Source organism: Melospiza georgiana, chromosome 7 (genome assembly GCF_028018845.1).
Source record: "Melospiza georgiana isolate bMelGeo1 chromosome 7, bMelGeo1.pri, whole genome shotgun sequence".
Lineage (NCBI taxonomy): Eukaryota > Metazoa > Chordata > Aves > Passeriformes > Passerellidae > Melospiza > Melospiza georgiana.
This window is the reverse complement of record NC_080436.1, coordinates 8,508,165-8,534,727: the sequence shown is the minus strand read 5'-3', so window position 1 is coordinate 8,534,727 and position 26,563 is coordinate 8,508,165. Positions and strand designations below refer to the sequence as shown.

Sequence of the window (26,563 nt, the reverse complement as noted above, 5' to 3'; positions counted from 1 at the left end):
TACCCTGGCACTCCAGGTGCTCTCCAGCTCTCCTGGAGCCCCTCTAGGCACTGGAAGGTGCTCTAAGGCCTCCCCAGGGATTGTCTTTTGGTGAACAGCCCTGTCTCAGCATATGCCACAGCAATGTCACAGTGAGACAGCCACCACACACAGAGTATCACCACACAAAATCAGAAAGCTTCAGAGCAACTCCTTACCCCTTCTGAAGGCTTCAGGCACTGCCCACACACGGTAACACCTCACCTCCTCAGCAGGCTGCAAGCATCTGCCCTCCTTGTCCTTCAGCCCAGCCTTTTATCCCCTGCTGTTGCTGCCCTGCACCTGTGTGCCCTCTGTTCCCTGTGGTGGTTGGTCAGTGCCCCTGGGCACTCCATGGCTCGTTCCCTTCAACAGCATTCACCTGTCCTGCACACCTGTAGCCCATTAAGGATGAGCCCCACTCCCCATCACCCAAACTGTGCCTGCACAGACACTGCAGCTCTCCCAGCCCATCTCCAGAGCTGGACTGATGAAAAGCAACCCCAGTTCCCTGACCCTGAGCCTTTCAGCTGCTAGTTCTCTTGCATTTAGAGGAACTGCACACAAAACCCTTCCATTCCAGAGCTTCCTGTGCAGTGACCAGCCATGAGGAGATTTCTCCAAGACAAGGAGAAAATGGGAATTGCCAGCTGTACAGAAAGCCCTCTGCTGTACATCCCTAAGGCAGCAGAGTCCCTGTTCCCATCACCAGGTGCTCCAGGGGCAGAGTCAGCTGGACACCCCCACTGCTAACAAGCTCCTACACAACAACACTCACACAATCAGTAAATAATCTACAGTTATTACCAGTCCTGAGTACAGCCATAAGCAAGATTTCAAGTGTTAACCTTTAGGCCCAGATTTTCTTAAAATGATCCTGCAGAACATATACATATATACATATTTTCTTTTAAACATCTATATTTAAAATTATCTATTTACCTAACCTATAAAACTTTACTACAAGCCAGACTGCCATCTGGAGAAAAAAACACCTTAAATTCAATTTCAAGTATTCATCAACATTAAAGTTGTTACTCTAAGTCCTTTGAAGATCCTGAGACAAATACTCAATTATGCAAATATTCAATCAAAATAATTATATAAATATTCAATCAAATATAAGGGGAAAATAAAAATAAAGGAATAGAAGCATGTCCCAGAGCAGCAGTACAGCCTCCCTGTGCAGGCCAGCTCCCACCTACCCAGCCCAGGTTTTCCAGAGCCCTCAGTCTCCAAAAACTGGTTTCCTACAAAAGCTGGCAGCTGCCAGAGGCTGAGGTGTCTGATCTTTTTTACAATCACTTGAGATTACCTACATGGCCATCCCTTCCTTGCTCAGTGACACTGATTTCCAGGGAGCTCTCCCTACTTCCTTCCACTGTGAGCTGCACAAGAAGGAACAAGGGATTGAAGGAAGCCAAGCAGTTTTTATTGACTCCCACAAGACAGACATGGATTGCAGACTACCCTGGACAGCTTCTTTTTAAAAATCCCAGAATTACCAACGAGAGAATTTTTCCTCACAAATAACCTGGCACAACTCCTTTGTCAAAAGATTCTGTCATGGAATATATTTCCATTATAGTTTAATGTTAATAGTTCATTCCAACAGCTAAAAATCTAGGTCTATAATACTATTTAAATATTTTGTTCATATTTCTGACTTAATTAAAAAAATTAGTTTGAGCTACTACTTTCCTAGTCCTCGAAAAAAATCAGAGAGAGGCCAACTTTTGAATGAGTCCTTAAAAATGTGTATTTCACCTGAGAGCAGCAATGACTCCAAGGAAACACACACAGCTGGACCACCTTTTCCTCAGAAAAAGAAACATGTTCACACACCCAGTTACAGCCCCAAACAGAACTTCTGCAGCGTGACCAAGACAAGGTCAATCCCAAGACTGGTGCCCCAGAGCTTGCAGAATCTGACCACATGTCACTGAATTCCTTTGTGTTTTGGAAGAGGTCAGCCTGCACCTGGGTTGGATGATGACTCCAAGAGCCCTGCTGGCCTGCAGGGGCCATGGGAGTGCTCTCAGCTTTAATGAGAAGCTGAATGAGGTGACTGAAGCCACCACAAAGGTGAATTAATCCAGCTCTTCTATTGCAGCATCCTCCCCAGCATCTGGAAAAGGCAATAACCTCCAGAAGCATCAATTCCCTGAGGGAGCCCTGGGTCACAGCCTCTCTTGTCTTCCCAGAGGAATGCTTGCTGTCTTCCACAGCACCACCCCAATGCACTGTCTGCACCTCAGTGTCTTCCTCCCAGGACATGAACCAGAGCCTCCAACTCATGCACAAGTGATTTTCAGGTCTTTAAAGCTGAGAACGGGCTCCTACTCAAGCAGAAATGCCTTAGGATTCATGATTGGTGTAAACCCACTTCTGGCCAAAGTCTTCAGCACCCCAAGGAGTTGCTGACCCCAGGGGTGCTGGGGCTGAGGTGCTTCTCCTACACAGCAGTTCATCAAACCTCAGTATCTCGCTTCCATCTTACATTTTCACATAAAGCACAAGTGTCCACACCTCCAGGAAAAACACTTGTTAAAGGAACAGTCAGAACAGATGGACACACATTTGAGAGCAACTTACCTAATGAGCTTCATGATGCCCATCACACATGTAAAGCCCAAAGGCAAAAGGGAATCTCAGACACAACAATTTGGCTGAAAGCAGATATAACTCACAGGAAATAAGTTTTAAGAATTGGTTTCTCTGTTACAAGAGTTTCTAGAGGAGAGCAATTAATACCCAACAAGTAGTCACTGGTTTTGGCAACTCAGGCTTGGTGCCCTTAAAATGAGCAGATTTTTTTAAAGCTGTTACATTGCTGTTACAGTTAAGATTGTATTCAGATGAGTTCCTGGGATACACAAATCATCTACTTCTAAACAGGCTTCTGCATGTGATAGACTAAACTTCTTAACTTACAAATAATTATTTTGGTGTTTCCAGTTTACAATGGTAAAAAAAATGAAGACTTCACAATGGGTATAAATGGGAGGTAAATGTATTTTTAAAAACAGAATTAAAAGCTGCATGTTAAAAACTGGCTCACAGACTAATAAATACATACATCAAAGACATGAAATTTTCAGCAGCTGGTTTTAAAGAGCAAGGAATTGGGAAAAAAAACTAGCTGTCCAGACTCCATTCCGCCTCTGTGGTCTATGTACTAAAAATATCTGCAGTTGAAAAACAAGTTAACAGAGGAGTAGAATCAGCTTTGTCACCTATTTTCTTTTTTAAAAAGTAAGCTACTTCCTAAAAGTGTGGTGTAAAACCTAGAGAAACTATTAATTTCCTCATGCACTTGATGACATTGAATTAAAAAAGAAATTATTTTAACCCAGAAAAAATGAGTCATTGTACACAGTAAGGACAGCCTTACTGCAAGTTTTCTACAGTAAAAGTATTTCTAGAAATACACCAGAAATTACTTTCCTATAACAAAATATACAATTATGTGTTGCATCATCATTGAGTTTCAATACTTAGGCAAAACAGAAACAGCTACTGTGAAGTTTCAAAAAAAACCCAAAGAAACCCAACTCCAAAGAGCAGAAAGATGTTTCGACGGCTGTGGAGATGCCAGAAAGCAACGCTGGACACCAGGAATCTCCAGAACAACTCCCCTTCGCCAGTGATGTGCAGTTTGTGAGTCAGACTGTGAGGGAAAACTGATCCTGTTCTATGGGCTTCTCCACCCAGGCTCCCAGTCCTGCCTTCAGGAATGCTTTAAACAAACACTCTTTAGCAGTTTGGTACTCCGTGGCTCCTTGCTTGGTGTCGTGGTACAGGTTGGGCTTGAGGATCTTGGAGCGCAAGCTGGAGGAAAGCTGTGGGGTCAGAGACAACAAGACAAGGAGAGAGACAAGACCCCATTAGGCCATACAGCACCAGAGTGAGTATTTAAACAGCTAATATTAAAACAAGGTAAAGATCCATCAAACAAAACCTTGAGGCCCAAAAAGCCACAGGCATAATTACTGGAAGTTTTCTTCCTGAGAGTAAAGAGTGAAAGTTCAGCAGTGAAAATGGGATTATCCTTCCAAATAAATTAAAATGCAAATGCAAGCTCAAAGAAAACAGCATCCTTTGCTTACTCAGCTATAAACCAAGGAATATGGCATTTTGGACCAGACAGCATCACATTAAAAAGTAAGTTAATACACTGCTCTTTTCTCCATTACTGCATGAGGCAGCAGCTACCCGGCCTTAAGTTGCACTAGGGAACGTTTAGATTAGATATTAGGGAAAAAAAATTCACTGGAAGGGTTGTAAAGCATTGGAACAGGCTGCCCAGGGAAGCAGTGGGGTCATCATCCCTGGGGATGTGGTGCTAGAGGACATGGTTTAATGTCAACATGGTGGTGGGGCTGCGTTGATGGCTGGACAATCTAAAGGGTCTTTTCCAGCCTTAATGATTCTGTGGCTCAGCTTAAAACAAGCTGAGATACCAGGGAATTCATTAGATATTGGGGAATGCATTAGATAGAAGGGAATTCATTAGATATTAGGGAAAACATGAGGCTCAGCTTAAAACAGGCTGAGGTATTAGGGAATTCATTAGAGAATTAGATATTCAGGAAAAAAAGCTTCACTGAAAGGGTTGTAAAGCATTGGAAAAGGATGCCCAAAGAACCAGTGGGTGCACCATCCCTGGAAGTGTTCCAACAACATTGATGTGGATGTGGTGCTAGAGGACATGGTTTAACATGAACATGGTGGTGGTGCTGCACTGATGGCTGGACTTGACCATCTTAGGGGTCTTTTCCAGCCTTAATGATTCTGTGGCTCAGCTTAAAACAGGCTGAGATACTAGGGAATTCATTAGATATTAGGGAATTAGATATTAGGGAATTCATGAGATATTATGGAATCCATTAGATATTAGGAAATTCATTAGATATTGGGGAATTAGATATTAGGGAAAACAAAAGGCTCAGCTTAAAACAGGCTAAGATATTAGAGAACTCATTAGATATTAGAGAATTAGATATTAGGAAATTCATTAGATATTAGGGGAAAAAATTCACTGAAAGGGGGTGTGGTGCTAGAGAGCATGGTTTAATGTGAACATGGTGTGGTGCTGCACTGATGGCTGGACTTGACCTTCTTAAGGGCCTTTTCCAGCCTTAATGATTCTGTGGCTCAGCTTAAAACAGGCTGAGATACTAGAGAATTCATTAGATATTAGGGAATTCATTAGATAATAGGGAATTAGATATTAGGGAATTAGATATTAGGGAATTCATTAGATATTAGGGAATGAGATATTAGGGAATTCATTAGATATTAGGGAAGTCATTAGATATTAGGGAAAACACAAGACTCAGCTTAAAACAGATGGAGATATTAGAGAATTCATTAGATATTAGGGAATTAGATATTAGAGAATTAGACATTAGGGATTTCATTAGATATTAGGGGGGAAAAAATCACTGAAAGGGTTGTAAAGCACTGGAACAGCCTGCCCAGGGAAGTAGAGGGTTCACCATCCCATGGGATGTGGTGCTAGAGGACATGGTTTAACGTGAACATGGTGGTGGTGCTGCGTTGATGGCTGGACTTGACCATTTTAAGAGTCTTTCCCAGCCTTAATGATTCTGTGGCTCTAACACAAGGCTCAGCTTAAAACAGGCTGAGATATTAGGGAATTAATTAGATATTAGGGAATTAGGTATTAGGGAATTCATTAGATATTAGGGAATCCATTAGATATTAGGGAAAACATGAGGCTCTGCTTAAAAAAGGCTGAGGTACTAGGGAATTCATTAGATACTGGGGAATTAGATATTAGGGATTTCATTAGATATTAGGGGGGAAAAAAAATCACTGAAAAGGGTGTGGTGTAGAGGGCATGGTTTAATGTGAACATGGTGGTAGTGCTACATTGATGGCTGGACTTGACCATCTTAAGGGTCTTTTCCAGCCTTAGTGATTCTGTGGCTCAGCTTAAAACAGAGATACTAGGGAATTCATTAGATATTAGGGAATTAGATATTAGGGAACTCATTAGATATTAGAGAAAACACAAGGCTCAGCTTAAAACAGGCTGAGATATTAGGGAATTCATTAGGGATTTCATTAGATATTAGGGGAAAAAAAATTCACTGAAAGGCTTGTAAAGCATTGGAACAGGCTGCCCAGGGAAGCAGTGGGGTCATCATCCCTGGAAATGTTCCAACAACATGTGGATGTGGTGCTAGAGGGCATGGTTGAACACGAACATGGTGGTGGTGCTGCGTTGATGGCTGGACTTGACCATCTTAGGGGTCTTTTCCAGCCTTAATGATTGTGTGGCTCCAGCAGGAGGCTCAGCTTGTAACAGGTTGAGGAAGCCAAAAGCACAGCAGATTTCTGAGTGCCCAAAGCCCACGGAGGTGCTCCCCTCAGCCCTGGGCAGTGTCAGGGTGCCCCGGGGCCGTACCTTGGCGTGGATGCGCATCCAGCGGCTGTAGAAGGCGTGCTTGCAGAGGCGCGACGCGCGCCCCATCTCGTCCTTGCCCGTGGTGGCATTAATGACCTCCAGGCCTGAGTCACCCACTGTCCAGTTCACACTGAAGTTGGGGGCTTTCCCTGGCTGGCGGGCCTCTGCGTTGCTGATACCTGAAAGAAAAGTGGTGTTTAATGATGATAATAAATACAAATGCTTGGCTTTTGGTTTTGGGTTGGAGGGCAAACAAAACTTAGAAGCAGATCTTTTATTTTGAGGGTTTTCTCCTGCAGGTTTCTCAGCCACTCACAGAGTGACATCTCACTCTCATTCTGGCTAAAGTGGTCTCTAGTTCTGTCCCTCCCAGCAGGGCAAGTGTGCACTGCTGGAAGAAGCAGCCTCCTTGGCAGGGGAGGTCATGGAGAGCTCTGTGGCAGGAGTTCATGGGGTTCACCTCACTTCCAAATGACTATGAACCCTGGAAATGTTCATGGCCAGGTTGGATGGGGCTTGGAGCAACCTGGAATAGTGGAAGGTGTCCCTGCCCATGGCAGGGGGTGGAATGAGATGTGCTTTACGGTCCCTTCCAACACAAACCATCCTGTGATTCCACTGAAAGCGAGCCCCATGCTCAGCACCCTCCACAAAGCTAGAGCTGGCAGACATTTGGGTCTTCCAGCACAAATCCACTGTGTTCCAGCTGCCTCCCCACTCCACAGGCCAGTGCTGCACACTGAGCCCAGAGACAGGGAATCACAGGATTCCAAACAGGACTCAAATTACTTTGCTCAGGTGTTAAATTAGGTTAACATCTTCCAACTATGGCTCTACCTGCAGAGATGGAGAAGCAAAGCCACCACAATCCAACCCAAGTGCAAATCGAGTCTGGCTGCCTGCCCAGGGCAGGATTTATTCCTCACAACACCCCAAAGATGGACTACACAAAATGAAGGTCACAGTAGCTGCTGCCATGCATGTGTAACTCCTCAGACACTGCAGGGGTGGCAAAACTCTGTTTAGGATGTCTCAGTCACCTCACCAGGAGACAACAAAGCACCAGGGCAATTTGTTCTTTCTAGTAAATATAAATCCCGCTTTTACTTTAAGGCAGCTCCCACTGAGAACTTATTTCACTGTTAGGCCAGGTCCTACACTTAATAAAATCTAAAGAATTTGTGGAAACTGAACATGAGCAACACAGCAGGATGCATTTCTGGCTGATTTCTGGAACACAACCCAATAAAGCTGGGCACCTGGGAGCAGGACTGGCTCACCTGGCTCAGTCTCATGGCACCTCTGGCCCAGCACTGAGAGTGGGCAAGGTCAGAATGACCCAGCAAAATGCAGTTTGCTCTCTATCATCAATTCCTCATTTAATAAACAAAGAAACCCTTTGAAATATAAACTACTGAAGCTGTTGTATTTTTAGCCTTGGTTTGGATCAATCTTGTCACTATGACTGATGAGAAATAATTAACTAAATACTAACAGAAAAAAACCTACTATTCCCCATTTTCTTAAAATATAGGCTGAAAAAATTGAGAATTGGTACAAAAGTTGGTTTCACCAAAAGTACTGAGGCAAAAGTGCTAAGAAATTGATGCCACATGACAATTTTTTTGTCTTTTTTTTTCTTAAATGACATCTATGCTACTACCTTTTCTTTCATTCCATACACTATTAAACAAGTACAGGGATCAGACAGAGGCCATCAAGTACTCCAAAACGCTTTGTGATATCACAACCAGTCCCACAAACAAATCAAATAAAGATGAGAAAGCTGAACATCCAGCATGCACTACATTTCCACTGCAATTATATGATTCTATTCCTTGGTTTTTGATGAATTAATTAAATGTTTTTAAAAACCACCAAAACCAACCCAGACTTAGAATTTCAAAGAGATTTAATTAATAACAACCCATTCAGCTGCTTATTTGCATGCAAGAACCCTGGAGAGATGTCACTGTGATGGTGGATCACAAGTAGCAAGGGCAGGGAATAAAGGTCATCTCAAAATCAAAGCATTTGATAAACCTTTAGGTGGGTCCTATCTTCCCCATGAAAACCTAGACATGAATACAGCACAATATGCTTAGATTAGAAACAGAAATTTAGGATAGAAAATCAAATATTTTACTCTTCTTTCAAAACTCATAGAACTAAAGCTATTTAGAGAACCTTGCTCAGAACTTATTGTTGAGCATTATTACAAAGGGATATAATAAACAAAAGCAAAGGTCACAGCTCTTGGTGCCACTGCTTATATAAATAATAAAGTTTGACAGTTCTTTGAGGAGAGAGCTAAAACAAGCTTCATGAAAAAGGACACAGGAAGCTGAAAAACACCAATATGAACAGGAGGATAAGGTACCAAGGGAACAGGCAAATAAAAAATCACCCGAAGTTCTGCTGGAGGATTTATTTTTGTCTACCTTAAAAACAAATTCACTAACACTTGGATAAAGATGACCTCTTTGGGAAGAGTGGACACAGCTGGAGAACCTCCAGCTCAGGGCAGACCTGGGATGTGTGGGGGGGAAGAAAACTGAGGTAGGATCATTAATGATACTAAATTATTTTCAAACAGCAATAAGAGGAGCAATAGCAAAAAAGTAGCAGAAAAAACCTGCCATACTGGGTGTCTAGGCAATAAAAACAGAGATGAAATTCTTGACAGATAAATATAAAGCAACACATAATAAGAAAAAACCCAAAGCAATCTTGCACAAGGAGTGCTGGACTTGGAGCTCTCTATTAGCATTCAGGAATGAGATTTTAGTTTCTAATATTCAGCTCTACCAAAAGGTCAGGTCAGTCACAAACAGCAATCAAAGTGAAGGTCAGGAATTATCAGTGAAGGATCAGGGAAGTGAACAGAATTTATGCCACTACATGGACTAGTACTGCTGCTTTATCCTGAATTTCAGCTACTGCTATCCTGAATTTCTCACTAGCACAAAAATGGGGCTGCAAAATTATCCTTTATGTGAAAGGGTCTCTGTGCAAGGAACAAAGGAGACCAGGACACTTCAGCTTGCAAAAAACAGGATTTATGTAGGAAGGAATATCTGAGAGGCATAGAAAACTGAGTGTCATGATCACTGCTTATGGCCTGGATCTCACAGAGCAGTGAGGAACATCTAATTGAGGAAATTAGCAGAAAGGAAATTCCTTGCACAAACCTTTCCTTACTCAAGGAGGCTGTGGATGGCAAAAAGTTGAAAGCATTTTAAAAAAAAAATGGAACCAGGAATGAACAACTGAAAGATGTGTTAAGGATTTGTAAACACAAAGATCTCTCAAACCTGACTCGGGCTTCAGCCCAGGTGAACTCCTGCATGCCCACCTCCCACAGTGGCTCCCCCTCAAAAAGAGTTTGTGCAGGTCACCCTGCAGATGGGCAACTTGATATTGGCTGATTTATCCAAGCACCCTCACTCTGACTGAGAAATCTATTTTTTTTTCAGATTATTCTACAAATTTACAAGATTCAAACCTGTCTTCTCTTCAAGCCACCTCTCAGGGAGAGCTCAACTGCCCTCAAAAGCTGAATCCTGAAAGCAAGGCTTCCAAGAGTCAGCACAGGACGGAGTTTTCTATGAACAGACAGATTTCCTGCATCCCTCAGCTGAAAAACATCTGCTCTGGTATGTGTGTTCCCCACTGGAATTGAATACATGGGGATGTGTTAGTGCTGGACAGGGCATTTCTGGGCTCATGGTTGCATTCAATGGTCTTGGGGTCTTTTACAACCTTAATGATTCTAGGATTCAATCTGCTGCCAAAAGGACCACATAAAAGTCTCTTATAAAGAAACAAAGATTATAAGAAGACAGTTTTTAGCAGTACAAACAGTATCTCAAAATAAGTTTGACTTACTGCAGGTGCCCTAGCAGACATAAAATTTGCTTTATTAGAGGAAGAAAACCTGTTTTTACAGTGGTCTCTCAGCTAAACAGGCAGGACAGTGGGGCAACACAGGTATTTCTGTTCTAGTTCATCCCCCTGGTGCAAATAAATCTCAGAGGGGTGTGTGTGTGATACAAGAAAGAACACAGAACTGGAGACAGGTAGTTCTGCCATGCTTCTTCTAGGTAAAAATACACTGAAAAATATGTGAAACCAAGAGCACGTGGGCAGCCACACAAATGCCCCAGCTGAATCCAACAGCAGGGGTCACAAAATCAGCTTTCCAGACTAAACCAGTAAAAGAAAATTCATCAACATAGTTCTCTGCCCAAGCTCTTAAAGAACCTTGCTGTACATTTTTGAGATGTGTATTTTTGTGAAAATTCCACAGCTGAGAACATTTCCAGACTCTCTCTGCTGCACAGCAAGTCCTGGCTCAACTGTTTAAACAGATGGTTCTCTTTCATGGGAAATAGATGATAGCACCATTGCAGAAAGATGATTTTCAAAACGACAAGGTACTGTTACATGCTGTGAAAAGGATAACAAAAATGCTTCTCACCCTGCCACAAACCTGCTGTCTTGAAGGACTGATAAAAATTCCCCAAAATCAGGCAGAAACAGTCCATACACCAGCTACTATGCCCATAAAACTCGTAGATACTTGGTACAGTGTTGCAACTGTTACTTACTTGCTAATATAAGGACAAATACATTATTTAACATTTTCATACATCCTAGTTCAGAGAATCCTTACCAAAAATTATCTTTCTTACCTAAAGAAATCCTCATTGTTCACAATGCTTTTTCCTCCACTCCCTCTCTAAATCTTTTTTAAAAATTCATGTCAAACTTTAAACATGCTTTAGAATTATGAGCTGCTTTTTCTTCCCTGGAAAATAAACACATGCCAAAAGCTAACCTCTACAGAACAAAGCAATAAACACAGTGAGTGAGAGGGAGGATGAGATTTCAGTTTTAAAGCTTTCAGAGCATTACTGTAACAAGCCATTTTAGAATTTAAGACAGGTGAGGTGTTATCTCTATCCATTCTGAATTGTGAAACACGCTGGCATACAGAGAGATGAAGGGACCACTCAACAAAAATGTGCAGTGCAGGAGAAGTGACAGGGAGTGCTAACACACTATTCCACAGGTGGGAGGAAATTTCCCTAAGCCCTCAACTCTCCTCACATCTCCCTGGGCATGCTCCAGACAGGCACGGTGTGAAAACTCACCCCAAGTTTCATCCCCCAGCTCTTCCCAACTTTTAAAGGTCCTTGCTATGGTATTTCTAACTGGGCGTCTGTATTCTATTTTGACCACAGCTTCTCTATTGCAAGCAGCAAGCAGTTTACTCACAGCACACAGTTTGCAAGGTTTTGAGAACTACAAAATCACAAAGCTACTGGAACAGACTTAGTTACCGGCACGGCCTTCTCCATTAGATACTTGCCACTAAGTAAAGGTCTGTTGAGTGTATAAAGAGGTGGTAGATCTTCTATCTCTGCTATCCTCTGGTAAACGGCTCTGGATAGATGATCCCCATGATATAAACTCCCCAAGATGATGCTAGAGAAGTAAATTGGCTCCACAAAGAGGCTAAGTAAGGCTCCTTGAATACCCAATACGTTCCACCTAAGAGGGAGGGAAAAACAAAACAAAACAAAAAACAAAAAAACACTTTCTTTTTAATGAAACAAGTAACATCTGCCAGACATAACAGCAGTTAATCACAATGGACCAGACTTTCAACCCTTCCTCCTGACCAGCACATGACCATGGTAGATAAGCTGTGACACCTGCCAGAACTTCAGAGATCAGCTTAGGGGACACTCAGTGTAATCCTGAGTAAAATGACCTAAAACAGGAGCACTCTGTAACTTGTACCCCTGCTAACATGCCTGGTGATGCATTTTCCAGCACTCTAATGCCAGAGATGGACAGGATCATTCAATGGTGATATTCTCCACCAGAAACAGCAGCTGATACTGGCAGAAGACACCTGGCAGGGAGAAGAGCATCCTTCCCAGAGCACAACAAGGATTCTCTGCAATACCTCCATACCTCACCACCACAAGGAAAAGCCTGTCCTTCAAACCCTGGCCCAATGGCAACACCCTGCTGACAGAAAGGGCATGAGACTGGCTTGCCATAGCCATGGGCAGGGACAAAATTGAATATGAAAACTGAAAACACACAAAGAATGCATACAGCCCTTGCTCCCTTTAGATACTCCACAGATTCCAAACATAAATCCCTGTCTGAGCACTGGGATTTATACTGGATCAGGTCTGGTGGCAGGGATACAGAATGCCTAGGAGCAAAATCCTGCTTGTGATATTTTTTTTTTTTAATTGTGCTCATTTGACAAAGTTTTGACTGTCAGTGTCTCTGTCACTGTCACACAAAATACTTTTGAAAACCTCAACATCTCCTGCAGAGTATTTTCACTGCCTTGCTCTGAGGAATACTGAGGCACAATGAAAATAGCATAACTCAGTCTTGGAATCTCAGAATGGTCTGGCTTGGAAGGGACCTTAAACATAATCTAGTTTAAACACTGCCATGGGCAGGGACACCTTCCACTATCCCAGGTTGCTCCAAGCCCTGTCCAACCTGGAGCTGGAGTACAACTGCAAAAGCCAGACACAAGCAGCAGGAAAAGTTTCCTTTGGTGCTTGGATAAAACACAGGAGCACAGAATGGTTGTCCTTATTAAAAAGCCCATGCTATACCAGGCTGCAAGGTTCTCCTATGGAAATAGGGAATTTTGATGCTGCTAACAGTGTTTCCTGCAGCTTGTGCTGGGCAGGATACATTTCAGCATCCTTTTAGGCTAAGAACTCCACACCACAACTGTTTCACTACTGCAATAACTGAACTACACTTCAGGACTTGCAACGTGCTTCTTTTTAAAAAATATAAATATGGTAAAACAAATAATCCAAAGAAAAGATTTCTTTGCATATCTTTAGTGATGATGAAAATGGAGGCAATATTCATTAATTTACTCACCCATCATTAAAAACCTGGCCTTAATAAGTGAATAAAAATACTGTGCTAATATATGAAGTGCATTTTACACAGAATAAAGGCATATTTTTTAGAAGACTGAGAACACAATCAACAACCAAGTGTCAGATTAAAGATATCAAGTGAAAATTATTGCTTCCCAGGACCAATATACCTTTCTGACTGCTACAGACACAGGTAACACTATGGAAAAAACATGTGGAAAGAGAATTCAAGACTGAGCATTGCAAAGACAAGGCACATCCCATTTTACATTACATGATCAGTGCTCAAGTGATGATAGACATGTTAAAATAGGCCAAAGCACTCCTCTGGCAAGCCCTTATAAATAATCCCTCAGCCAGACCCTTTTCCTTACTTCTGACTTCAGTATTTCCAGAGCTCGTGTTTTGCTGCTTCCTCCCACAGCTGGTGACCTTCTGTGGTGCAGAAAATGAAAGCTGACATTTGTCTTGTCAAGTTCTGGTTAGAGGAGGACGAGGAGCGAGGAGAGCTGAGCAAGGCTCTGCAGAGAGGACTGCATGAACTGATGTTATACATGAACTGTATGAACTGTTTTTCTGGGCTCTGCTGAATCCCCTCTGGCCCCCCAGCACACACTCGTGCTGGGCTCAGAGCAGGGGGCTGTGCAAGCACTGCAGGAACCACTCACCAACCAAATCTCTTCAAATTCAGTAGGCAGGGTTGGGTGGTGGTCAGGTTTAAAAAACTAGCTTTAAATTTCATGTTATAATAGAGGAACATCTGCTTCTCTACAGAAATGTATTGTTGTATCAGGAACTGGTTATAGTGCAGAGACAAACATGAAACCCAAAAGAATCCCATAATCACTAAGGCTGGACAAGGCCTCTAAAATCATCAAGTCCAAGCACTAACCCTGTCCAGCACCATCCTGTTCACCTCTGTTCCCAGTTGCCACACACCTTCTGGACACTTCCAGGGACACTCCAGCACTTCCCTGGGCACCCCGTTCCAGTGCCTGGCCAAACTTTTCCCCAATATCCAACCTGAGCCTCACCTGGCACAGCTTGAGGCCATTTCCTCTGGTCCTGTCCCTTGAGACCAACCCTCAGCTAACTCTGCCCTCCCACCAGGGAGGTGTGGAGAGCAAGAAAACCACCCCTGAGCCTCCTTTCCTTCAGGCTGAGCTCCCCCAGATCCCTCAGCCTCTCCCTGGCAGATTCATGGTTGTGTTCTGCAGATCACAGCAGAGTGAAAGTCTCCCTGCAGTCCTTTCCTTCTTTCTTCTTGTTCCTTTTTTATCCTGCACTTCTGTCAAACAGTAATATCTCACTTCCATCAGCATGTACACTCTAACAACTTTTATGAATATAAACTGAGAAGGAACCACCACCACACATCAGTTTTCAAAAGGCCACAGGCATCACCTCCAGAAGTGGTAAAACTGCCTCATCCTCCAGCTTACAAACACAGACTGTCAGAACTCACACCAACAACTGCTGCCAAAATAGCATTAACCTTTACTGAAAGCAACATTTCTTTTGGAATTAAGGGGCCAAATGCTGTATTTCACTACAAACCATGCAGTGCAGAGCAGAAAAATGCACTGCAGAAAACTTCAAGTCAATGCTGTCTTTCCAGTGGAGCATTTAAACAATTGAATTTTTTTTTCTTCACATTAAAAATAGCATCAGAGAAGAGTTAAGTGAAGTGACCTAAAGCTTACAAACCCAAACCTGGGTGCTAAAGAATGAGCATGAGCAGAACACAGGAATGCTGCATCACATCCATAGATACTGAAATGCCTCAAGTAAGGCATGTAAAGCAGAGTTACAGATGGGAAAGAACACCCAGGGAAACTCTCCCAATGAACACCTTCTCACTGGAAACACCTGCAATGCTTGTCTAAGGTAAGCAAAAAAGATTGTCTTATGACAGTATTTAACATGTTCTGAGTGTTCTGGTTTTAAGTTACTACAAGAATTTTCTCTGACAACCTCCAAAAACTTTACCTTAAACTAATGACATTTAAAGTGCAAACTCTTAGATGGGTATAAATAGCCACAAGATATACATTCCAACTGCTAACATTTAAACAGAGGTGCCCTGATCTGAGCTGGGGTACAGCTAACTGTGATTCTTTCACTGTTGGAGTAGAAGGACAGTGTTGGGAAATGCTCCTTCAAACCAGTACATCCCAACACCTTTGCAGATCAATGCACATGGACTGTGTTCAACTCCTGTCCATTTACACAGAGGAATTTATTTGCTCTGTGTACTGTGCTCACCCAGTGCCTTACAGATGAGCACCTCAGTGGGAAAAATCTGAATTTTATACATTTGTCACACACACTGGTTTTCTTATTCTATAAGCACTGCTGTATATCTTGTTCACATAACAGTCTGGAGGATGGATGCACTTCCTCAACCTTCCTGCTGTTCTCAAGCACACTGCACTAAAAAAAGTGGGTGGAGAAAGCAGAGACTGACACCAGATCAAGAGGAGTCCTCTCCTCCTTGCAATGTTGGACCACCATCTGCTCAGGGGTGTCTACAGTGGGTTCCTAAATGTCTGTGGATTTCTTCATGAAATGCAGCTGATTTCACAGCTCTTGACACATGAGAAGGTAACCAAAATTTAACTCTCAGCAGCCCTTCCACAGTGTGCTGGTAGCACCTCTTGCCAAAAATAAAACCAGTTAAAAATAAATGTTCCAGGTAAAAATTCTCCTCTGAACTTTCCAAATGCAAAAGGCACAGAAATTCTGTTATTCACATTATTTTTGACAAAAGGCAGAATTGAGGGAGGCCTAACAGGAGTAAGTCATACAACTTGATGTTAATATCAAACATTTTAGTTACTGATTTTCATGCAGAGAGGAGCAGAGGGCAGGGGAGTCACTACATGTGACCCACAATGGTGTCCACATGGAACTGGTGCCAAAATTCATCTCAGGAAAATAAGTCTCCTGCAACCACTCGAACAAGGCAAAACCTGACAAGTGTTTACAGTTCAAAGAGCTTCTCATATCAATATTATTTATAAACAACAATTACTATGAAGATATGAAAATTATTTAGTTGCCATTTCATTTATCACAAGTTTTTACTTGCAGCTGATGGCAAGTGAGAGAAGGTGACACTGTAGAAGATGTAGCACTATCCCAGAAATCACTTTTCCTTCTGGTATGCAGAGGGCACAACTTGAAACCTGATTTCTCTCTGCCTCCTAAAGAGATTAATTCTCTGTGACCACTGCTCTTCAAGAGCCACAACTGTAAACAGGCAGCAGTACCTTCACAAGGACTGAGAGCTTGTTTTAAATCAAGTGGCTGGGTCAGCAGCCCACACTACAAACCATAAGGGCAGGAAGTCTCTGGTCTTTGACAGCAGCTCTTCTCAAAAACACCATTTCAGATTTGCAGTTATAGACATGAAAAGTTCTCCCCTTGTAGCTGCACTGAGGCAGGCAACCACACAGCTCTGACTTGTCCCAGCTTTTCTGGCATTGCCTGGATTTGCTGCCTGCATGTTGTTGGAGACTGAAGTGTTATAGTTTATGACTTCAACAGCTTCATGTAGGACCTTTGCCTATTACAGCAAATTGTGTAAAAGCTGCAGAGAAAACCACCAGAACCCTGAGTGGGGGCCTGGAGTGCATGTTGATAAGATGAAGTGACTCAGGTCTGGGCTGGGGGGTGAAGAATACATTCACAGAGGAATGGATGGAGCTCAGCACAGCCTGTGGGAGGAGAGCACAGCCCTGGGGCCATCAGCTGCCAGGCTGGCACACACCCTGCACCCAAGGCAGGAGGGAGGAGAGGTCTGGCTGTGTGGTGACAAGGCCCCTGCTCAGAGGCAGCAACGCCATCCTCTGCCATGCAGAGCTCACCTTCACCCCAGGAGAAGCTGCAGGACAGCTGAGGGGTGTCATGGCCCATCAAAGGCCCCCCAAAGGGGTCCCCAGACCCTGCACATGCTGCAACACACCCAGAGTCCTGCAAGGCACAGCGTCCAGCTGGCCCCCTGCAAGGGAGGCACCTGGGCATCCCCACCTGCCCAAAACTGACATTCATCCACTGCGTTCTGTACCTCTCAGGGCTGCAGGGGACCCTCACCACCAAGAACACGTGGAGGGGAGCAACCAGGCATCATTGGGACCCTCAGAAGGGTGACACACTCCTACCTAACCCCTGTCACTCCTCCCCTACCCCCCATACACACTTCTTTATTTATTTCTTTCCTCCTTCTTTCTCATTGCCTCTTTTACTATTAAATAAAATACATCATTTTTTTGGTACCAAGATCTAACCTCCTTTGGTTTTAATCACATTTTTTTGGGTATTTTTAGAACATTCAAAGTTCTGCCCCTTTTACACACAGAGACTTAGTTTTCTTTGTTCTTCTTGGTTTAAACCAAATTGTAACACATGTGAGCTCAGCTGAGAGGTTCCATAATGGTACACCTTGGGTAGTCATTTCTCACCACCTGCCCTCAGGTATTTCACCCCAGTGCCACAAAGCCACCATGCACTGCAATTCACATCAGCTACTGCCACTGGGTTAAGAACTGGCAAGGAGAAATGCTCACTTTTGGGGAAAAAAAAAAGAGACAGATTGAGTTACAAAGGTCTGTTTGGATTTCCCAAATCTCTGAATGAGCACAAAAGGCCAGTGGATGGGTGTGTGATGTTCTTTTACACAAAAATTTATCAGAAAAATATTTTCTCTTCTTTAAAGTAGAAGTGAAACAATGACTTCCCTTTTAACAACTCAACTGAGAAAAGTTCTTCTCAGCTCCTAGAGCTTTTCTAAGAAACTGTGATAAGGAATTTTGTGCTTCTCAGCAGGACATTAGCCATTAACTGGAAGGTTTACTGAGAAGGTAATTATGTGAAAGCAAAAATATGGGCAGAAAAACACATCAAAAGAAAAATTACAAAAGTCAACATTGTGAAGTAGCATGGCAGCAGGCCAGGATAATTTAAAACAAATGCATGTATATTTATGTTAACTCAGGTCAGAAACCACCCTAACACCTTAGTGCAGAGCCACCAAGCTCTAACACACCAGGACAAGAGTACAATTAGGAAAAGAGTATCCTGTTTTAATGAAAATAAAATCCTGTTTTAATGCTTCCAGTCCAAGTGGGATTACACTCATGGCCCTCAAACATTTCTCACAACTTTTCTTGGATGTTCCTACCAGGTCTAGGAGGGTGCTGGGCAGCACACTGCAGCAAAGCACCCAAAGGCTGGAAACAGCAACTTGGACTATCCAGATAATCCACACAGATGAGGCACAAGTGGTTTGATACAACTGCAATCCCACACCCCAAATTCATCCACATCTTTGCCAGGCTGTGACTTGTGAACCTCTGGGAAAGCTCAGTGGAAATTCCAGGGTCTGAGGCATTCTGGAGGACTGACTGCTGGACACTATGGAGCAAGGCATTCTTTCAAATGCAAATGGACAAAACATGTCAGGGCAATGTTAAAAAAAAAAAAATGAAAATTTGGGCCTCCTTACCCGTCATAAAGTCTTTGTTGTGTGTCAAGGGGTTCTATTTGCTTCCTTCACTGGCACAAACAAAATTATTCCCATTAGCCCCAAGGAGAGGTGACAGCTAGCTATGGAAGCGAGAGATGGATTCTGCTCTGCATCACACAAAATCAACAAAAGAGTCAAATGTGCTCTAGCCCAACAACTGGCTTTTTAAAAATATATTTGCAATGACAATGTGATAAAAGAATGTGGTTGGGAAAAGCCCCTGGCATGAAATTGGGGATTTATTTGGTGAATTTTACTGAAAGTATTATAAAGTAGGCCAAAATGTCATTTTTAGGGAATTACCTTTCCCCAGCTGCCTGTCCTAGCTTCTGAAAGGCACTGCTCAATTATGTTAGGGGTATTTAAACTAAAATAAAACATCTTCCTTCAGTAGAGATGGTGATTACTTGAGACAAGACTAAAGGAACAAAGCCATTATATAACCTTCCTCCTCTATTTTTCATTTGGCATATGCAGCTCACAAGAATAGCTCCAACTTAATATCTTTATTAAACTTTAAATCAGGCTAACAGTGGCTTGAGAAAACAGCAAAGCTCTTTTAATTAAAACAGATATAGCATACATATCAATGAAAATAACCAAAGTATCATTAGCTGGAAAATTTGGCATTCCTCATCTACTTTGCAAGAGCACAAAGGCTGCAAACATGCAGACTCATTTAAAAAAATAATGATGTTGCAACTCTCCCATCCTTCCAATGCTTGTTAAAGCTACTGCTGATTTTTTTTGTCCATTTATGATTTTGAAAACAAACAACAAAAATCTTTCAATCTTTGTCAAACAGAACGAAGGACTTAGGAAAAATTCCAAAAAAGGAATTTGATGAAATATAAATTAAAATAATGATCTGGAAACAAAATATTTAATTTCAATAAAATATTTAAACTAGAAATAAATATTTAAACTAGAAATAAAATTCTAGAGTAAGAACTAGAAGTGCCCATCAATTAGGATTTTTTTTAACAGGGACACTTTTCACCATAAAAAAATAATACAAATCTAAGCTATTCATGGAAAATGTAGGAATCTTTAATAACCTGAAATGGTTTGGGTTGGAAGGGACTTTAAAGCTTGTCCTCTTCCATCCTTGTGGATGGGCAGGGACACTTTCAACTAGACCAGGTTGCTCCAAGCTCCATCCAACCTGACTTTGAACATTTCCAATGATAGGGAAAGGCATATATCACCAGAGGAAGTTATCTAAATATAAGTAATGCAATAGACTTACTGTACTGTTTTCCTAAAGCTATACCACTTTAGGGGGAAAAAATCTAAACCATTCCTCTGCTATTCCCCAGTGACAGAAATACAAAACAAAGCTGTCATGACTTGATGTGGCTGGAATGGTACAGAGTGACTAGACCTTGCCTCTGACACCAACTGCAGGTGAAGAATCAGAGCTTTATCACAGGGGTGACAGCCACCCTCACACTGTGTCCAAGCAGTGAGATGAACCCATCAATTCCCTGCACATTCAGTGTGGGTACCAAGCATCCCTCCTCAGAACCACAGGATGGTTTTGGATTGGAAGGACCTTAAAGATTTCTCTTATTCCACCCCTCTGCCACAGGCAGGGACACCTTCCACTAGTCCAGGTTGCTCCAAGCCTCATCCAGCCTTGGCCTTGAGCACTTCCAGGAATGGGGCAGCCACAGCTTCTCTGGGCACTCTATGCCAGGGCCTCAGCACCCTCACAGGGAAGAATTTCTTCCCAATATCCCGCCCAACCCAGCCCTGCTCCAGCTTAAGGCCATTCCCCCTTGTCCCATGCCCTCCTCCAGCAATAACAGCAACAAACCCAAGCATTCAGAGTCTCACCTGGCTATCTTGTCACTGCAGGACATGGTGAGCAGCCTCTCCCCTTGCAGTACCCCATCCCAGGTCTGGATGGTGGTGGTGGAGCGCACAGGGATGGTTCCTTCCCCAGACTCGATTTTGGTCCGGAGCTGGCCTCTGGCTTTGCGGTTTGGATGTCTGTCCCCTTGGTCTGAAGGACAAAAAACACTCAGCATCAGCTGAGGAACCTTCTCCGAGGGTTTGACATTAGAATCACAGTAAGAAGGACTGACTTGAGGGCTCTGCCTGCAGTTACTGCTGGTTTGCACCACAGTTCCTACTGCTCTTGGCAACTTAGCTACAGCACCAGACACCTCTCACAAATACTGCCTTCCAAAACACACCTGCAGTTAAACCAAGCTTTCACCAAAGGAGCAGTAGGAAGCAGGCACTCTGGAGCTCTGTTCTGTGTGTTACAGAGTTAAAATGAAGTTAATGGGCAGACTGTGGAAGGGGCAGGCAGAGAACTGCTGTTAGGGATGGAAACAGGGAAAGGGGATGGTTAGTTCTGTAGGAATACTTGCTGACTCACTGGCTTATCTCAGTTAGCATCAGCCTCTTCAAGACCACAGGGCTCATCACTCTACACTGAACTTCTACCACAGAGGAAGAACAGCTCAGATTTTTTTGGAAGAGATCTTTGTCTAACACACTTCTATGCTAAAAGGAAAGAAGACACCTAAATTTTAACCGTGCCACTTGTACATGCCCCAAGAATAATTCAAGCTCCCTTGGGTGGAAGAGGAGGACTGCTGCCATACCCTCTTGTGCTGCCTCATGGGGTGAGAAAATCCGAGCATCACCACAAGGAGATGTGCTGATATAGAGGTGGAACTGCACATTCTCCTTCAGCTTAAACCCTCCTTGCTCTGACCTGATGAAAATGGATTTTTGCTGATCTTCTTTATTGCTGAAACAGAGAAGAAAGCTGGAGTCAAAACTGATATTAACATGGAAATAGGCATAAGCTGGGCAGACTTAACAGGCACTAAAAACAAACACAGGATGGCTGAAATTTCTATTATATAAATCTAACAGTTGTGACAATTAACAAAATTAAAGGACCATCGAGAAAGAAAAAAAGAGCCTGTGATAATCCCAGATGTCAAGAGTTTTCAGACACTTAAATGAAACATCAGCAACCTTTAGCTCACTTCACATTATTCTGATTTATACACTTACAGCTTACAAAATGATTGCCAATTATTTTCCTTGTCCTCCCCTCTCATGACTGACACCTCACTGAATAAATGTTTTGTTCAACTCCAACTTCAGGGCAAAGGGCACGAGTTCTAAATTCAGCATCCTAATGCAACAGGACAAGTGCTTTACACTGAAATGATGAAGACACATGTTTTCCACAGACACCTTTTCAGCTCTGTGGGATCAGTTCAGCATCTTTTCCCTCCAGCTCACCTTAGGTAAAGCTCAAGTTGTGTGTACAAAAATTTCAGCAGACACCGCCGAGCTATGATTTCTGCATGGCAATCATTTAATGCAAGACCACGATCACTCATGTATTCACCATTGATGCATTTTGTTCCTGTAGAAACACTTATTACCAGGGCATCTTTCACATCTGTACCTGCAAAACAAAATTTCAGAAAGGAGAGGCAATTAACATGACAAATAAAGCACTCAGTGATCTTCTTGCAAAACCCAAACAAACAAGGCTTTTTTTCTTGGTGGTTTGCTTCTTTAAAAAAAAAAATGGTTTTTCTTCCGATAATTTATTTAAAAACAAAAGCTTCACTCAGCCATATCTCCCTGCACCAGCACTATCAGTGGTTCTTATGAGAACTACTCTTTTCATGCTGGAGCTCAGACAAGTTAAAAATTGAAAACCTGCAGGTAGAAAGAGCTGCTTCAAGAAGAATAATTAAAGCCTGAGATCCAAAATGCTTTTTTTCCTGAGATTCAGGCAGCCAGAACTTGCAGCTTTACCTTCTGGTCACCTGTGCACATATTCACAGATATCTGAAGGACTCTGGTTTATTAAAGCAGCAAAGTGTTATGGAAAGGTATTGAACCAAATACAGGAAAGGCAAGACTAGGGGAAAAAGAAATATAAATGCTAAAATCACTGTAAAGATTAGCAGTATAATGTGTAGTTCTTGGTATTAAACCATTCCGTGCAAAAATATGTTGGCTGGGAGTTATCTAAGCAGAGAAGTGCCTTTATCACTCAAAAAACCCAGCTGGATGAAGGACTAAGAAAGATGGGTCAAAATGCCACTTAGCAAAACACTCAGGGGTTAAAAAAAAGCCCAACAATTTAAGTGAACCTGAGCCCAGCTGGGCCCTCCTGCCCACAGGCCAGAGGAGAAGCACCAAGCTGTAACACATGGCTGTGCCATGGAATCATTGAATTCCAGGTGTTCCCCAGACACATGTTCATGGCAAGATATTTTCTTATTCTGTGTAAAGCTATTTCTTCAGTTAATCAAAAGGCATCCACATGTTTAGTTAAGTCTTAATTCTTTGGCACATGACTCTTCTTGGAATTGCACATACAGGGCTGTAAATAGCATAAAAACCTGTTAAATATCACAGAACACAAATAAATGTCACAAAACAAAATAAACAAAACTGCAGCATGTTCCTCATGTGTTTGGGGCTAAAACAGTGTTATTAGCAGATGGAGGTCTGGCTGTTGCTCAACAGAGCTTGAGGAACATCAAGGCTTCCCAAACCTCCCAAAAGCCTGTGTGAGTGGGAAGGCAAGAGATCAGGAGGGGACACAGAGGGGACAGCCCCAAAATGAAACACTGCACCAAGGGTTCACATGGATTGAAGACCAAGAGAAACCTTAAAGTGAGGAAAGTCAGCAGCAGCATGGCCACAGATGAGTTTGGGCAGAACTTCACTGTTTTGGGTGATCTGGACAAGCAGAGATCTCGTGTCAGCCACGACACCGCTGCTGACACGTGCACACCCCTGCCATCTGCCAAAACATAAACTGCTCTCTTCAGATATTTTTGCTAAAATGACTAACATAGAGCACTAAGAATAAAATGTAGCAAGAATAACAAGTGCAAAATCTTAAAACCTTGAAAAGAAGTGTAATTCTTACATAATGTGCCCAAATCAGGAATACCAATGGGGAATTTTATTTATTTTCCCAAAGCTTCATGATTAACTTTAAAACCTGAATTTTGTGAGCTACTCAGATGTCTCAGGCAGAGGACAGGAACTCTGTGGAAAAAGAAGAATTTGCAGGTCTAATTTTCCTGTAAGTACCTGAGATTTAATTACTATATTTACTCCACCTTCAAGATTAAACAGTAAAAATACATTTCAATACTGCTTGACTGAAAAGAGTTTACTAGATGCAAACAGAGCTCTCATATTTAAGCATTCAAGATATTACTTTTTTTTTAATTTACCTGTTGTCATGACAATTCCAGCAAGGACTTTTCTACGTGCATGTGGAGATGAGAAATTTTCTGTCAAATCACTGAATTTATCTACAACCAAGCGTGCAACAGCATCAGCTAACACCTGTAGGACCACACAGAAATGCACATTAAAAACATAATTTTAAAGTTACAGGAGCATTAGGTTATAAAGTTTTACACTTGTAAAGAATTGGACAAAGCAAATGAAGTGAGTTTTTATTGTTCACTTCAAAAATTGACATTGAGGTGTCCCTTGCAAGTGGAAGCAGAGGTTTGAGTGCTCCACGTCTACCAAAACAAGGTCAGACAGTGCTAAGCAAAGCACTGAAGCACCTAATGCCCATGATCCTGATGAACATTTGAGGCTTGGGAGAACAACTGGATAGACAGATAAATCTATCCTCTCATGCTCAGACCTCAAAACTCATCATTTCAGTATCCTCAACATTGAACCTGACAATAAGATTGAAATAAAACTCCATGCCCCTCAAATGAACCATTTATAACAATCTTATTCCTTATCTAAGTATTATATAAATAAGGACAATTTTGTTTTCAACCCTAGTGTAATGCTTCCTATTTTTACAAGACCTCTACAAAGCTAGGAATAGAAAATATCAGTGTATAACTCCAAATAAGCTGTCTCAAAATTAGGAAAGATTTCTGTCTTTCAGGAAAACTTGAACTTTAAATCAGCTGTAAGTGGGGCTAACTTCTGAAAGGAAGGGGAACTTTGAAGCAGCAGTCCTGCTCCTGTTGACAGACAATCCAGTTCAGCACTGCAGCAAATCTCACCTGCTGTTTTCAAGGCAACTGGAACTGTAACTGCTAGGAAAAATGAGTCAAGACCAAATTATTGAATTTTCACCTGAAAAGAAGCTGAAGCCAAGGCAACCACGCATTGATAACCAGCAGTATCTGAGATGTCCTAGGTGTGCACACCTGGCCCACAGCTGCACATGCCACAGAGCACAGGTGTTGTGTCACACCCACCAGAGCCATTCACATGCTGAATGTGAGGCACTGGAACAGCCAAGCTGTGGCTGCCCCATTGCTGGAAGTGCTCCAGGCCAGGCTGGACAGGGCTTGGAGCAACGTGGTCTGGTGGAAAGTGTCCCTGCCCATGCAGGGGGTGGGACTGGATGAGCTTTAAGGTCCCTTCCAACCCAAACCATTCTGAGACAGATATCCTAGATGCCCAAAGGGAAAAAGGGGAAAGAAAAACACAAAACAGAAAAAAGAGAAGAAAAAGGTTTGAAGACCACCAGCCAAATTCCCCCATTTCCCTAACAAGGCTCAGGAGAACCAACCAGCCTAGAAATGCTGTGGACATGCTCTCAGTGTTAACTTTCTTTTGGAAAAGCTTTAGCAGCCAAGAAATAACTAAAGCTTGGGTGTCATGATCACAGAGCTCAGCAGCTCTCACCAGAGCCTGACAGAAAACACTGACCAGCAGTCAGGTCCCAGCTGTACCAGCCTCATCCATGTTTTGCAATCGCTCAACTTGTGGAATCAGAAGACTCCTGACATTGCAAACACCAATTTTCTTGAAACATTTGAATGGACTGCAACTCAGAAACTCCATATATTTTTCAGGAACACAATGTAGCTCAGAGATCATGAACATGTCTGGTCAGGCACTGATTTTCAAACAGAGTCTTTTTGTTGCTGGACCCAAAATTGGGTTAGTCCATGTTCTGCCAGGATCACAACCACACGGCTAAAATCAGCACTTAATTGTCCTAGTACTTACCTAATGCAGAAAGCTGAACTTTAAGATAAATACAAAAAAGAAAATGCAAAAAATTGAGTGCTTTTTAATCACCTTGGTCTTAGAATTGGAAATTAATACACAAAAGGCCTAAATTAAGCTCCCTGGAGCCATGAGGGCAGATCACTGTATAGCCAAGGCACAGATTCCCCATTGCAGTGTTTTATCCCTAGCCTCACTGTGTAGTGATGGATATTTGCTTCCCAGTTGCAAGTTCCGTGCTCTCACTTCTGTAATCCATGTATTTTCTGCTCTGCCCTACACTGTGATGTGCTGGACAGCACATAGTAAAATCATGCTGAATGACACTGTGATGGAATACTACAGAAACAAACTATTCCAGATAGGAAATGCTTCAGGTCACTTCCAACCCAAACAAACTATGCCATGAATAGAATCATTCTTAACAGAGCTTAACAGAGGCTTCAAACCTGCTAGAAAAGGCTTGGCATGCAGGGAAAAAGCCATGTGATTCACCTTTTCTAAAGAAGTGATGATTGGTAGCTGGAGGAGTCTCCCACAACTCCGGGAACTGAAACTGCCCTGTGTTTCTGGGAAGCAATGCCAGGCCATTTTGCCTGCTAATACCACTGACAAAAGGCCCCCTGAGCAGCAGCT

At 42.5% G+C, this 26,563-nt stretch overlaps 1 protein-coding gene across 2 annotated transcripts in view; it reads right to left on the bottom strand.

The window, feature by feature from the left end:
* The window catches only part of ADARB1 (adenosine deaminase RNA specific B1), a 342,687-nt gene that overhangs the window by 277,699 nt on the left and 38,425 nt on the right, over nt 1–26,563 (bottom strand). Inside the window, exons 5-11 of one of the 2 annotated variants that reach the window (XR_009114635.1) lie at nt 24,163–24,277; nt 22,193–22,361; nt 21,538–21,686; nt 20,759–20,927; nt 11,829–12,010; nt 6,455–6,633; nt 457–3,860 (exon numbers count right to left, since the gene is read on the bottom strand). Coding sequence is in view for 1 of the 2 variants with exons in the window: in XM_058027543.1 (XP_057883526.1) it covers nt 3,684–3,860; nt 6,455–6,633; nt 11,829–12,010; nt 20,759–20,927; nt 21,538–21,686; nt 22,193–22,361; nt 24,163–24,277 (1,140 nt within the window). In the remaining variant the exon portion in view is untranslated. Of the gene's footprint in view, nt 1–438; nt 3,861–6,454; nt 6,634–11,828; nt 12,011–20,758; nt 20,928–21,537; nt 21,687–22,192; nt 22,362–24,162; nt 24,278–26,563 lie in introns of those variants that run through there. The other variant, XM_058027543.1, reaches the window with a different exon arrangement.